Genomic DNA, 15,719 nt, shown 5'->3' with positions numbered 1-15,719 from the left:
AGAAATGGCTGCAACACGAGATACAGCTATGTCTTTCCGGTTCAAGTTCTGAAAGAGGTATTCCGCCCACGCGGTATGCATAATTCCCCCTCCGCGCATTCCGATGACTTGAGCACATATTTGGAAGTGGCACATCAGCTCCCAGAAGGTAGAATAGACTTCTGGATGCGCCGCCCTCAACAGGGAAAGCTCCTCGGTGGTAGGGATGAATTCTTCGTATAGCATTTTACCCAACGGCAACCCCGATACCGCTTGCATCTCGTGTAGAGCAAAACTCAATTCTCCTATGGGTGTGAAGAATGTGCAGTTGTCCGGGTTATATTTCTCCAATATAGCGAAGAAATTGTGATGGCTTTGCACAACCCCCCGTCGAGTAGCTAACACAGGAATTGTGAGACCTGATTGAGCGAGTGACTCCTTAAGCTCCTCAAAAACGAAGTCAACCATACGGGTCCACCAACCTTCTTCTCCGGAACAAACCCATCCTGGGGACCTGAACATCACCAACCTTCTTCTCCGGAACAAACCCATCCTGGGGACCTGAACATTTGGGTAGAGAATTCACCCTGAGCTGCAATGAACTGACGAATGAAGACATTCGCTGGACGCGGCATCTCCGAAACGAGATCCTTCTTCTCAAATAAGCCGGGTCTTAACCCCTTGAGTTGTCCCCCGATTTGTGTACGAGCCCTCCGACCAAATCCAAGCAACACATTCTCTTTCTCTTTAACTATGTCAAAGGTCAAACCGCGACGACAGCTCGCATTCAAGAAGTAAGAGAGTGGGTACATCCTCTTCATGTTGGGGAGGAATAAGAAGCGATTATTAACTCTCCGCAGCAACTTTGAGTACTCCACATGTATAAGATGGTCATCGATTGCTATACGATCTCCGAATATGAATGCTGGTTTGGGAAACTGAGCACGACCAATAGGGGTCTCCATGTCCAAGTCAGTGATTAAAATTCTGAGAGTAGAGCATCGGGGGAATTTAATCATGTCCGTTCTCTCCGAATCAGGGAAAGTGCACAGTAGAATTCTGCCCTGAAGACTGAAGACTTCATTTGCGTCAGGACCGCCGATATATCCAAAATGATGCTCTTGTGAAAGCGGCACGTTTGGGAGAAGCACTGCATAATCAAAAGCAGAGTTTAGCAGCTAGAAGCAAGCTATTGACATAAAGACAGAATCTGAAACACAAGAGATTGAGCCTCGTGTCAAAAAGAATTTCTCACACGAAGGTTAAAAGTCTCATGTCAAAATTTCAAACGCGGGAGTCGAACCTCGTGTTGAAAAGACTTAAACGCGAGAGTCGAGACCCACATGGATTCCCAACTCCGCGTTTTCATCAAACAAAAACGAGTCATCTTCCTCGTTATTAAGAACCCATCTAGGGTTTTCAAAGAAACTTGCCAAGGCAAGTTATTTGGGCCAATACTTACCACGACAGGGAGGCCCCTGCGACGGTGACGGTGACGGCGATGTTCCCGCAGGAACAAGAACAGCGCCGGCGTCCTCAGCCGACGATGTTCTCCAGCGACTTTCTTGGAATCAGAATCCGTTCTCCGAGGCGCCATTGATGCAGTCGATCAGGAGAAACTCTTTTGAACAAAGGAGATGAAGTTCGTCGGAGATTTCGTCGAAACCAAACGAGAGTTCTCGTTCTTGGAAATAGCCAAAAGTGGAAAGAGTCGAATGACTCTTGACGTGACCACTCAGGTCTATTTATAACAGCCGTCAAGCTGTTAAGATGGTTAGGGATTCTAAGAGAATCCCAACCGTTTTATATTTTAAAACGTAAATTTCTTACGTTTTTAGATAAAGTCAGTTAAGACTTTAATCTCAACGCGAAGTTCACACCCGCGTTCAAACGCTAGGCTCAGACCAGCGTTATGGAGGTTCTTAACCTCGCGTTTCGTACCTCAAACGCAAGAGTCACCTTAGCGTTGCAACTTTTCCAAATGAAGAATCTACCCTTGATACTTATCCTCTAAAGTTCATGGATTCTTTCAACAAAGTTTTTTTTTATAAAAACTCTATATCTCCTCAGATGGTCATCACCCTAACAGAGATTGAATTTAGTTATTATCACTACCAATATGACTACAATTCCTCTGCGAAGGTCCATTTATCGATTCCCATCAATAGAACGATAAATCTCCAAAATCATCCAAATCCTGGTTAATTGATCAACTCTCTTCAGCAGAATATCAAATAACCAATTGACCTAATTCTTTTCGGTGAGATGATAAAATCTTCCGAATCTCATTGAAATCACAAGTGATACACTTCGTCGCCCTGATGATAAAACACTTAGCAGTTCTCCCAAGTGAGACGCTACAATAATCTTTCCTCACAGATGTCACGTTAATATCACACCTCTGACAAAATCAACTTATCGATTCTCGTCAATAGAGCGATAAGTCCTCAAAATTGCTTCGGTCGCAATATTTCTCATGTCACGTTAAAATCATACCTCTGACAAAATCAACTTATCGATTCTCGTCAATAGAGCGATAAGTCCTTTAAAATCATACCTCTGACAAAATCAACTTATCGATTCTCGTCAATAGAGCGATAAGTCCTCAAAATTGCTCCGGTCGCAATATTTCTCATGTCACGTTAAAATCACACCTCTGACAAAATCAACTTATCGATTTTCGTCAATAGAGCGATAAGTCCTCAAAATTGCTCCGATCGTAATATTTCTCATGTCACGTTAAAATCGCACCTCTGACAAAATCAACTTATCGATTCTCAACGATAAGTCCTCAAAATTGCCCTGATCGCAATATTTCACATCTGACAAAATCAACTTATCGATTCTCATCAATAAAGCGATAAGTCCTCAAGTTGCCCTGATCGCAACATTCCCCCTACCGAGTTAAAACTATACCTCGGACACCTATAGACTTCTTTCAGTATTCAAAGCAGAAATGACACAGGAAGAATTCTACCAGTCAGCCCCATTACGGGAAAATATTAATCCTTAGCAGTTTGAAATTTTCTGGAGTTATCTTAAACGATAATAAAGAGAGTTTTCTGCATCAGAATCATTGTGGAGATCTATTCTAAGTCGGGAATACGTCTCGGGCATTTTTAGTGATTTGTTACTTAAAATCAGAACATGATAAATGCAAGAAACAATGAGAAGTCAATATCACTTGTTATTCAATAACCAAAAGAAAGTGATACAAAACAAACTTGTTCTTATCAAAAGAACATTACAAGAGTAAAGTTCATTCGCGCATCAAATCAAAAGACGTGAGTTGGACCCTAACTTTGTTTAGCTCTTCCTCGTGAGTGGTTCGCACCATGGCTTCAGCCTTTGCCCGAAGTTCTCCCTCGCTGGGTATGATGATAGCCGCTGCTTCATTCTTGGCTTGTTCCAAAGCTCGAGCCTGCGTGTGATATTCCAAAGTGCCAGTAGCATTTTGGGTGCTAAGGATATTGACAACATTTTCTTCGCGGTCAAGTTCAGCCTTTAATCGCAGGACTTCAGCCTCAGCTTCAACAAGTCTATCACGAAGCGAATTCATGGAAGTAGTCGAGCGTTCTAACTCTTCTCGTTTTTGAATATTACGCCTGTGAAGCTCCGTGATTTGACGTTCTCTTTCAGCCAAGTCCCGTTCTATCGCCTCCCGGCGAGCCACTTCTGCAACCTGAAGACTGACCAAAGTGGACACGATCTCGGGCTGAAGCTCTCTGCGACCCAGGGCCTCAAAATGCTACAATTGTTCTTCCAAATGAAGAATAATCTCAGAACAGCAGCGCTCGAACCACGGAGTGTTTCCCACACTTCTGACTCCGTTTAAGCCTGCTTCCAGAAGATGTCGGAAGGAAATGAAAGTTCCCTGACCACTCACCACATATTCAATCACCTTCTTTGCGAGGCTATTCAAATACACCAAGGAGATTTGAATGAACTCAGGTGCGCCCGCAAGACTTGAGGATGCTCCCAGAGCCATTGAAATTGGTGCAAGGGATCCAGGCGCTGAAGCTGCAGAGGCGGTAGAAACATTCAATTGTGATGGGCTCGAGGTCAAAGCCATCATTGCCCTTGCCTGAGACGAGCTGGGCCTCGCCTCTGTTGGTGTTAAATGAGATCTTCATCAACGCGGCAGGTGAAGCAGCTGCCGAAGACGAAGCAGGCAGAGGCTGCTCTTGCGCGGGAGGGAGGAGGAGTCACAGTAGTAGCCCCGGGCAGTGTTGTCAGTGAAGCAGCCACTGTGGATGAGCCAGGCAAATTTTGCTCTTGTGGAGGAGCCGACACTTGCGCAGGATCCTGCTCCGAAGTAGTAGCAGCAGTAGTCTTGGTAGGAGGCGAACCTACACGAAAAAAGGGTCGGAACGCGGAAAGAACATGCGGAAGAATTCAAAGAAAACTAGGCTTACCGGAGATGTGAAAAGGAGCATAGCCAGATGCTTTATCGGATGGGACCTTGGGAGCATCATCAAAAATGGTTATGTCATCCATAGAATTATGCTCTTCGTCCCCCGCGTCATCACCTGACATGTTGCCAACGTCAGCATCCTCATCATCTCTATCTCCGTCAGCTGCATCACCAGTTGAGGAGCCGTCATAATCAACTCGCTCCTCATCATCCTGAGCAGTTGAAGGTTCCGGAAGATCTGTGCCAACAGCTGGTTTATTCATAAGTCCCGTTGTAGGACTAGGAATTGAATCATTAGCTTGTGACATTAAGGCTGAAGGAGAAGGGGATAGATTCTCTTCGAGACCCCCTGGTTCTAATGCAGGAGACTTAGGAAGGTCCATCACCGGAACAGATTCTGCATCTGCAGCCATTAACTCATCCTCTTCATCTTGGGGGGATGGTAAGAAGAAGCGTCACTCGATAGGGCTGGGCCATGAGAACGAAGTCCAGTTTTATGTGGCAGGCCTGCAACAGAAGATTCCTGTTGTTCTTCATCTTCAGCAGCTCTGATGGCATCAGCCATCAACTTAGATTTTTGTTGGCTTTTGGGTGGAGGGGAATCAACCAGCAACTTCCGACGAATCTGTTTATCGTATTTGCCGGCTTCATCCGCTGAGAGTTTTCTCTTCCCAGCTGCTCTGGTCATGGGGGGATCAACCGCTTGTTGCTCTTCCACCGGAACAGGCTATTCTCGATGGATAGGAACTCGTCAATTCCTCTCAAGCGGGATGTCTTGGACCCCTTTCTTAAAGCATACATATGCCTAATGTCTTTTAGGCAAGATGTATTCAGGTTGTAATTGGGAGTCTGAGAAGCGGCGAAATACCAATTACAGAAGCTTATGGAAGTGTAGGAGTTGGGTGTTTTATGAGGAAGCCTGAAGATGGCTCTGGTACAACCTGCCACAGAATAGTACCAAGCCCTGGCTCCTTCATATAAATTGCCTATAATTGAGAGTTGAGGACGAGGGTTCCCGACGTACAACTGATCATACCCAAATTAACGAGCGAACCTATAGGGTTGGTAGGGCTCGATGAAACAGTTGACGCCTTGCCGGAAGATCAAGTAGTCTGGCCTGATGGAGAGAAGCCAGTGGAAAACACCCCCACTCAGCTGAGTGAATCCGTTAGAACCCGCTACGTCCTGATATTCGGCTCCGTAAACGCCGCCCTCAAAATCAGGGAAATAGCGGAAGATATAGAAGTGGGTGTCTCGCGCCAAAATTTGGCGAATTCTAACCATATACCCCCCTTCCCATTTCACAGATTCTAGTCGTTGCACGAATGGGATGAATGAATCTTCCGGGGGAGAGGCTGCACTCATTAAAGGAGGACAGTGGAGCACGTACCAAGCCATCAGATAGGTGTATGGCCGTGGCACCCTGGGGTTGGGAGTTTTGAAAGTCTTGTGACCCCCAGACTCCACCTCTGTAACATCAACGAAGTCCGAGGCTAACTCCCGCAGTCCATGCTGCAAACAACTCACCATAGCATGAAGGAGGCTCACAGGTTTCCCATGGGCCAAAAGAACAGCCGGATAGATCACCTCAACAGCGAGGGCGTCGACCGGCCTAGTAGGAACGACGCAACGCTTGAGCCACAGCATCAAGAACCCAGCCAACAGCGCTGTGTCGGAAATTAGAATCAGAGCTTGATAATGGAAGCTTTCAAACTCTGTATGAGCCGGGAAAACATCTTCCTTGGCCTCATTTGTGTAGTGGGAGGGAGCATTGTCGATGCGGGCTTGAACTTCCTCCAAAGTGCTTGCAGATAGTCTGGTCACTGAGGCTCCTTTATTGGTCAAATTCTGGAATAAATATTCCGCCCAAGATACTTGTTTAATGCCGCTTCCTCGAGACCCCGTCAGCTGCATGCAAATGTGAAAGTGACACATGACTTCCCAAAGGGTGGAATAAATTTCGGGGTTGGTCTTCTTCAAAATTTTAAGTTCGGCTGATCCCGGAACAAACTCTTCGTACGACAAATCCCCAAGAAGAAGACCCGAGACTTCATGCATCTCGTGAAGAGCGAAACCTAACTCCCCCACGGGGGTGAAGAAAGTACAAGTCTCAGGATTATACTTCTCCAATATGGAGAAGAAATGAAAGTGGCTCTGAACAATCCCGAACTTAGTAGCCCGCACGGGAATCTGCAATCCAGCTCGGGCAAGAGGGGTTTCCAATTCATCCAAAACGAACTTGGTCATCCGGGTCCACCACCCTGTCACCGGAGAATGAACCCAGCCAGGAGTTCTAAATCCTTGCGCAGGAAATTCTCCTTTCTTCGCCACGAACCTCTTGACAAAGGTATTTGCCGGACTGGCCACCTCGCCAAGGGGATACTCCTTAGCAAATAAACCTGACCGTAAAGCTGTCACCTGCCTGTTGTAACCGAGTGTGCGGACCCCATGAAAAGTCAGAGTTCCGAGAATAACCCCATCCTGATCCTTAACCAGAGGCCAATCCATACGCCGTGGGATGGAAGCACACTGGAAATAAGAGAGTGGGAACATCCTCTCCATATTGGGCAAGAAAAGGTTGCGGTCCCCAACTTTCCGTAGCCACTTGTAGTCCCCGTCGTAAGCAGCATCCGCCTCGAAGTCAACAAAATCCCCGAAGAGGAATCCAGGTTTGACTATTGGCTTACGGCTCGGATTTTCAAGTCGACTAAGGGTCTCGGGAGAAGCTTGGGTGATCAGTTCCACGCGACTCTTTTCCCTAATTCGGAAAACGGGGAGTTCTTGGCGCCGGTTGAATGTCATGTTCATATCCACACCACCTTCATGTCCAAAATGGTGGCGAAAATGAAGAGGTTGACTGGTATGACGTACTGCAAAATAAAGAAAAATTTAGACAAGACAAATACAAAGCCCAAACGCGAAGGTCGACTCCCGCGTCAGATAAGCTAGGATGCGAAGGTCGAACCTAGTGTCAAAAATCTCAGACACGAAGGTCGAACTTCGCGTCAGAAAGTTCAGACGCGTAGGTTGACCCTCGCGTTAAGAATCTGAGACGCGGAGGTCGAACCCCTCGTCAAAAAGATTAAATGACGGAGTCTAGCCCCGCGTTATTGAAACGAGTCTCCTCGTTGATCTAAAGATCAGAACTTGCCGAAACAAGTTTAATGACCACGGAGGTCGTACTCACCGCCAATCAAAGGGAGTTGAGGCGGCAACCGACGCAGACGGCGTCGACCCCTGAGCCGCGGCGACATCGGGCTGGGAAGGACGAGAATCAATCGGCTTCTTGGGTGCCATGAAATCTGGTCGGAGGAGATGAATAGTTTTCGCCGGAGAGAACGAAAATTTTTCGTTGGAATTTCAAGAAGAGTCGGGTGACTCTTGATTTGACCTCCAGCGGTCTATTTATAGACAGCTGTGAGCTGTCAAATCATAACGGACGGGATTCGATGCCAGAATCCCGTCTAAACTCGACCCTAGCGTTCGAGTTGGTTGAAATTCCAAAACGCTGAGCTCACCCACGCGTTTCAATTCTTAAATGCAGAAGTTATTTGGACAGCTATAATAGCAACTTCTTAACTACCAAGGCTATCACAATCATCAAGGCGACCAAAGCCGGGGAGAAACAGGCGACTCCGTTGGGGAGTCTATTGGAGAAGCGCAGATAGATTACAGTCTACAACATTAGAATCATCTGGCTCGATCAGACGGAGTGAGCAATCAATTCACTAAATTTTGGGATCCAAAGTATTCCGAAAATTCGTCCCAGTCAACCGCGAACTTTCGAAAACTTTGAAGGGGGTTCTGTAGGCTGTCTAAAAAAAATCACAATAGATAGCTGATCTTTATCAAGCCCCGACGATGGAAGTTACAATCAGACGACTTTCTAATCATTGTATCTGTAACTCTGCAACCGTTATAAACACGGCCTCATTTCTGAAATGATTGATCTTGATGGCTGCGACAACAGCATGACTAATATTATATTAGCAACTATTAGAGATGCTGATGAGCAGTGTAATGATTTTAGAAATAAAGGGTTGGACTTAGTTGGTGAGTTACTTGGTAGAGAGCTGTGGGCAAATATTCATCTAAAAATCACTATGGATGTTTGATTCCCGTCAAGTTCCAACAATGGAAGCTACAATCAAATAGTTTTCATGCCGACGAACGAAAGCTGCAAATAGAGGACTTTTCACATAGATCGAGAAGAGTTACAATTCAACAGCACTTCCGACAACTAATGAAAACTCTATTCAGCAGTCTCCACAATCTACAGTGAAAGTTACAATCTGACGACTTTCACATTCCACAACAGCTAAAGCTAGGATTACTGAACAACGGTCCTTGCAACGCTCTGTAGAAGAGGTTACAAATCAACTAATCCCTTCTAAAACGCTGAAGTCACCCCGGCGTCACAATTTTGGAAATACAGGCAACCCCGCGTTTCCAAGCTATAACAAGCCAAACGCGAGCGACCCTCGTGTTCATTGGTGTTCAGCCAACACCCAACACCGCGTTTCCAAGCTATAACAAACCAAACACGAGCGACCCTCGTGTTCATTGGTGTTCAGCCAACACCCAACTTCGCGTCTCAATTCTAAAAGGCGACGTTGGGTTCTGAACACCAGATTGGGCGTTTGACTCGTTCGAATACGAGTCGAACGGTTTCAAAACTGTTTCCCCACGATCTGAGGGAATCACGCCCACTTAGAAGCGGATTTAGAGGGTAATTACAACCTCTTATCCACCTATAAAAACTCAACAAACTCAACTGAGTTAGGGGCTGGCTTTTTGGTACGAAGAAGCAGCAAATTAGATCTTCAGGATCTCAACTGCACAGAGAGGCGGGAGAGATTCAAAAAATCCTTGGAGATAGGATTTTTGAATCAAGTCCAGAAGATCAAAACCGAAGAGATTCTTCAACAACAGAATATTTGCTTGGTCATTAACCGAATTTTCGGTTCTAACAACTCTATTCACAGAGTTCTAACTCGTTCAGAGTTCTTAAACTCGTACAAGAGTTACTCATAAAACTTTCCACAGAAGTTCATCGTTCCCACGAGATAAAAGACGGTCGGATCGTCAACGGAGAGCAAATTCGACGCGAACAATCGAAGGAGGCACTCCATCGCTACCTTGAAGAACCCAGTTTTAAACAAAGGGGAGAATCAAATTCATTCTCCTCTTTTGTAATCGAATTGTAATCGGAATTAAAGAAATACAAGTCAATTTTTTTTTGTTCTTTTCATTGCAATTTTTCCAACAAACACTATCAATAACTTTTTATTATTTTTTATTAGTTTATTTATATTTTATTATTATTTATTATTATATAATACATTATTAACATATTAAATACTAGTATTTAATAAGCATGTTGATAATAACTCTATATTAATTACATTTAATCTATTATGTTAGATATTATATTAATACCTTCTCAAACTCAAAACCAAAACATCAAACTTAAAACACCTAAAAGGGTGTTTTGAAATAGGTGTTGTGTTTTTGATTTGAGGATGATTTAGTTCAAAAAACACAACGGTTTCTAAACGCATGGTGTTTCGTTTTTGGCAAAAACACCATGAAAACAAGTAAAACACCATAGTATCCAAACGGAACCTAAGGAATCAGATCTGGGATTTCAATTACTTGTTCTTGATCATGATGTATGTGCCATCACAAGATACGCACCATTAAACCACAAGAATATGTCATGTCTTGCTCATTGATGGAAGAGAGGAGAATAAGAAAAGCGACCAGCACATACCTTACAGACACAGACAAGGTTCTACATAGTGGTTCAATGACTCGGTAGAGTTTTAGGTTTTTAACTATGAAGGTGGTAAAAGAAAACATACAAGCATCTCACTAATCTCAACATAAAAGGAAAAAAATTGTATAGTATGTACTTGCTACTACCATGCCCCACCCCACCCCCACCCCCCCAAACAAAAAGAACACACGCACTCCCTCTCCATCCCTTCCCATAAATAACTTATTACTAGCAGGTAGAAATGATATAATTGTAAAGGAGTATATGTCCATGGAAAATTTCGGGATTACTTAAACCCCCCGTAACCAGTTGATTAAACTTAACAGTATGCGTGTGTTCACATGCGTGCGCGCGGCACACACGCGTGCACACAAACACATTCTATCAGACAAGCAGAGCGTACAGAGTAAAGGAAGCAACACCATTCAAACCTCTGATCTTGATTTAAGCATAAGGGCTAGTATATTCAATGTTTTACTATGTACAGAAGCATATAACTAACCAGACCTGGGTACCCAGGGCTTTCAATAGATTCCCTCTTTCTTTTTCCATCTGCGAGCGAGCCCTTCCAAAACACAATGCAGCTTTTGACAATGTAGTCCCACTGGTGCAGGTATTCTCAACGCCATATTTTCTACTATCATCAGATAGTTTATTACCTGTGGAGAAGGTAAATAAGGAACATATATACATATATATATATATGACTGAATTTGGAGTGCAAAAAGAGCGCAACTTCCAACAGTATACCTATTTCAACTTGTTTGGATCCGGTAACTATATAGCCTTCCACACCACGGACAATATCCCTTTGAAAATGCTGAAGAATATATGTACACTATTATAAATGAATCATGCGAAAAAAAGAAAGATAAAGAAAACATCAGTGCGCGTGGGAAAGGTAGATGTCGATGTCGAACCTTGCTTGCTCTGGTTGATATGTAAAGCTTCTCTAATTTTTGGTGTTGGTGAAGTTCTGCCTCATCAGTAACTACATTGTCTGAATTTCCATACCCACCACCTCCGAACTGCTTGAGAACAGCCTGCAATAATATTCTAAAGCGTGATAAAGAATACCTTTGTGAATCATGATTACAGTCCATAATCATCACCTGGAGATGGGTGTAGGAAGTAACAAGACGACTAAAACGAGTAAACGGTATAAAGAGACTGTTGGTGTCCAAAGAAGAATATTTAGCACAGATGCATAATGTTGGTTTGTCTTGCATTTTATCGTTCAACGAGTTCCATGTGATCTAGCAAACACAAAATGTTCCTTTCATCGAGGCTACGTATAGTACAGATGAAGTGAGCATGTAGTTGAGGGTCCAAACATCAATGCACTGATTCATATAGCATCAAATTTGTTGCTGATGGTCACAGCTGTTGCTTATTATCTATTGTTTTATGGAATTAGTAGAGAAAAAGGAAACTTGGGTGACATCATCAACGATAATATGCATAAACAAAGCTGCTAGACATTTAAATAATAATAATAATGATAACAATAATCCTCTAGCACTAATGCTTGTGATGCTTAAAATGTCACATCAGATCAAGCCTTCGTTTGCGTAAAATATCAAATCAGGGAAGAAGTACACAAATACTGGCACAAGAATTCTCCGGCACTGCCAAGATGAAGAACCAGGTTAGTTGGTAGCCCTAAAGTGATTAGACAGAGACAAGAGCCATAGGTACTCTAATCTCATCTCATGCCTCCTTATGTCGAAAAAAAATTATTCGAATACTGAGCACCTTCTTATATTACGGATAACCCAGTCACACCCAACATATCTAATAAACGACGGCTGTTAACAAAACCAAATTGAGGAGGATGATTCCTTGCGCAGATCTAACAATTTTACATCCATCCTGATAACGGGGGTTTCCCCCCAATAATTAGACCCAATGGAGCAAATAGAGGACCGGACCGGAGAGGTAAAGTTTCCAAAACCCTAGGCGAAATAATTATTCGAATACTGAGCTGGTAGACTAATAAGCGAAATCAACAGATCTGGAAATACAAATGGTAATTAAAAAATAAAGCGAGAAAGAAAATCTAGGATCGGTCAGAATGAAGCTAGGATCAGTCAGAATGAAGGGCAAAGATGACCTGCTGTTGCTTGGCAACCTGCTCCCTGAGCTTGGTCGCCTGCTTCCTGATGGCGTCCATTTGCCCTCCTCCCTTTTGAGATCGAGATCGGGATCGAGAACGGGGCAACGCTGATTTGGACCCAGTCCAAGGAGTCGAGAGCTAGAACGAGAGAGGGAAGTATAAAAATCTCAGATCGCTATTGCTTCCCCCGCAGCTTCTTTTCCCCCCCTACTTTATTTATTATTATTTTTGAGAGAGAGAGAGAGAGGGGGGGGGGGGGGGGGGAAGGAAGATAAAAAGGACAAATTTTCAAAACCAACTTGACCAAAAACTAAATTGTAAAAATCGGCTTATTTTTAAATTAGTTATCAAATTCCACCCAAATTTAGCCCGTCGGCTGAAACGGGATCGAATTTGGGAAAAAAAAATTACGAAACTTCATGGGACTTCTGAAGTCCCGTGAAGTTTAAGCCCCCGATAATCAAACTGATTAGGGGTTATATAAGTTCACGGGACTTGAAGTTTCGTGAATAATTTTTTACTTGGCCAAACTTCACGGGACTTCAAGTCCCATGAAGTTTCAGCCTGAGATTCTAGCTAATCTCCAACCGCCCTCTTCATCTCCTTCGTCGTGGATCCTCGTCTCTTACCTCCCATCCAACTGAAATCTTCCCCATTTCTTTATTCCCACAAAGATTCTTTGAAACCCCTCCCATCATTTTTTCATCTTATTCTCCCCAAAAAAAACCGTCAACAGAACTCTCTCTCCTCCTCCTCTCTTATGATGCTGACATTCGTCCTCGGGCCGCTTCTTCGCTCTCCCCGCCCCCTTCTCAATCGACGCCAACCTGGGTCAAAATCCAAACGAAAATCCGAACCTCGTCGGCGATTGTCTTGGCAGCGCGAGAGAATTCGTCGATGGCCCAATTAAGGTCGAGTGTGCTTGGCTCTCGAGGAAGGTGTCGTTGTTGTTGCATTTGGTGGAGAGATCAGGGAGTTTGTGAGAGGAGGAGATGAGGGCTCTTCTTCATCAGCGGCGTCGGCGTCTCCGACTTCTTATTTGGGGAATTTGATGGCTGCCCTCGAGGCGATTAAGAGGTTTCTAAATTCCAGAGAGCAAAGCTCTATGGAATATATGTCTGAAATTTTGAAAATTTTCACGGGACTTCAAGTCACTGAAAGAACCCTAGGGGGTGAATAGGGTATTTGTTAATCTAATCCGATATTAATGCCAAATTTAAAACACATTAACTAATATATCATAATAACGTAATATATAATAAAATATGCAGGGATATACAATTAAACAATGGGCGAAATAAACATGAACACAAGAACAAGAGAGATAGTGCACAAATAACAAACACAAACACAAGGCAAATGATCACGGAGTTCGGTCGACTCACGAACTACATCTCCTCTCCTCACCCTCGAGGAGAATCTCTACTATCTCAAAAATACTACACAATTGGTTTTTGAATGCTCACCGATAAACGTTTATAACTCACATAATTACAATCACACAATATACTCCTCTAAGTGTTCGGCTAGCCCGTGTCACATTCCTCAAGTGCTTAGAATTACAACCTCTTCCTAGGATTTACAACCGACGTCACTCCTCTTGGAATTGATCCTGCCTCTCACTAACCATTCCTCCAAGTGTCCTTGTGTATTATAACGTGTGCTCTCAACAATAAATCTCAAATAAAGAGTTTGTTCTCTAATAAGAATGAGAACAAAATTAAGCTCACACTTAATGTATCACTAACCACAACCCAAATAATACTTAATGTGAAATACTAAAAGTTCAATAGCACTACAACAAAACTGTTTTTTTATAGCGTTGAATGATAGCGTTTATGTTGTAAGTGCTATAAATTGTATGTGCCTTATTTTTTAATAGCGTTTGAAAAATTTTAAACGCTATAAATAATTGATCACTTTTTTTTTGTTAAGCCGCGTTGAAATCTTAAGCGGGAGACTGAAAAATAAACCCGTGCGTTGAAAACGAGGGAGAGATTGGTGTTATTTTCGTTTCCTTTTATTTTTCTAAAACCCCCCACGAATAATCAGTTCCCGTTCCTTTTCTTTCACCCAAACCCTAACAGCCCTCCGACTCGTCGCTGCCGCCTCGGAGTGCAGCATCTCGTCGTCGTTGCCGCCTCCAAACCCGACCCTCCTTTTCTTTGATCACCGGAGACAGACCCCTCCTCGGCTCCTCGTCTCTCATCCACCGCCGGAGCCCCTCCTCGTCTCTCGTCCACCGCCGGAGCCCCTCCTCAATAGCTAGGTTGTATGTGCAATCAATGAGTAAATAAAAATATAAACTCAATTAAAATCTAGCTTATAGAAATGATAAACAAAATATAATTGCTAGAGATTGAGTTTAGAAAAACTTCTCTGAAAACAAGAGAGATGGAGATATGAAAATTTGAAGCTCAAATCGAAATGATCTCCTCTTCTTGTAAAACTCTCTTCACATAAACAATACGCTTAATTTTTCTTAAAAACTCTTAAACAAACTTGCAAAAATGTTTTTTAACTTTTTCTTAGTTAGTTATAAGTGTTGAGGACAGAGGGGTATATAGGGGTTCTTAATACAATAGGCCAAAGCCAAAAAATAGATAAAAATCCCCCAAAAATCGGATCTGGGAAAACTAGCCGTTGTAGGCAACGACTCTCTAAGCGGTCGACTGATAGTGTGCTATCGGTCAACTGATATAGAAATGGGGAGGCCGATCGGATATCGTTCCGATGCCGATGAGCCCTGATAATAACATGTAGATAACAAGCTTGAATCCACAAGCTCTAATTTTTCTAAGTTTAGGGAAGAAAACAATTGAGAAATTTCTCTTAATTTAATAATTGAAAAGTTTATTCTCGATTTACAAAATAAACTAATATTTATAACCAACTAACCCTATCCTAACCTTAATAAAAAAAGTCCGAATTTAAAAGGAAATAACCGAAAATATGGAACTTTTCTAATCTGTTTTCGAGTCGACACGAGACGTGGCGAGTAGTAACACCTTTCGTGTCGACTGATATGTGTCGACTAACACTGCCCTTCGTGTGGACTGGCATGTGTCTGTTAGACCCTAGAGGGGGGTGATTAGGGTCTTATGCTAATCTAATCTGATTTTATGCCAATTAAAACTAATAACAAGTTATCCTAGCAAGTATGAAATACACCAAGATATATGAGCTAGGATAATCAATATGAAGAAAGAGATATATCCTAGCAATGAGATATACGCAAGGATATACAAAATAACACAAGGGTGAAGTAAACATAAACAAAACAAGAGTGATAGTGTCACGCCCCGCTTCCCAAAATACCCGGGAATCGGAACATGAACAAGCCCGCGACGTATTAGATTGAGAAGAAATATACACTGCTTTTTTTTTCTTTTCTTTTCTTCTCAATCCAATACGCTAAGCGTCTGGAAATA

General features: G+C 43.1%; 1 protein-coding gene across 1 annotated transcript in view; it reads right to left on the bottom strand.

The window, feature by feature from the left end:
• LOC109851563 (SH3 domain-containing protein 2) overlaps positions 1 to 12,518 on the bottom strand; it is a 37,135-nt gene extending 24,617 nt beyond the window's left edge. Inside the window, exons 1-4 of the mRNA XM_020421763.1 lie at positions 12,286 to 12,518; positions 11,093 to 11,215; positions 10,923 to 10,992; positions 10,680 to 10,831 (exon numbers count right to left, since the gene is read on the bottom strand). Coding sequence (XP_020277352.1) covers positions 10,680 to 10,831; positions 10,923 to 10,992; positions 11,093 to 11,215; positions 12,286 to 12,345 — 405 coding nt within the window. The 5' untranslated portion in view covers positions 12,346 to 12,518. The remainder of the gene's footprint in view (positions 1 to 10,679; positions 10,832 to 10,922; positions 10,993 to 11,092; positions 11,216 to 12,285) is intronic.

The sequence above is a fragment of the Asparagus officinalis genome, chromosome 8, assembly GCF_001876935.1.
Source record: "Asparagus officinalis chromosome 8, Aspof.V1, whole genome shotgun sequence".
Classification (NCBI taxonomy): Eukaryota; Viridiplantae; Streptophyta; class Magnoliopsida; order Asparagales; family Asparagaceae; genus Asparagus; species Asparagus officinalis.
This window is presented reverse-complemented; position numbering and strand designations above follow the sequence as displayed.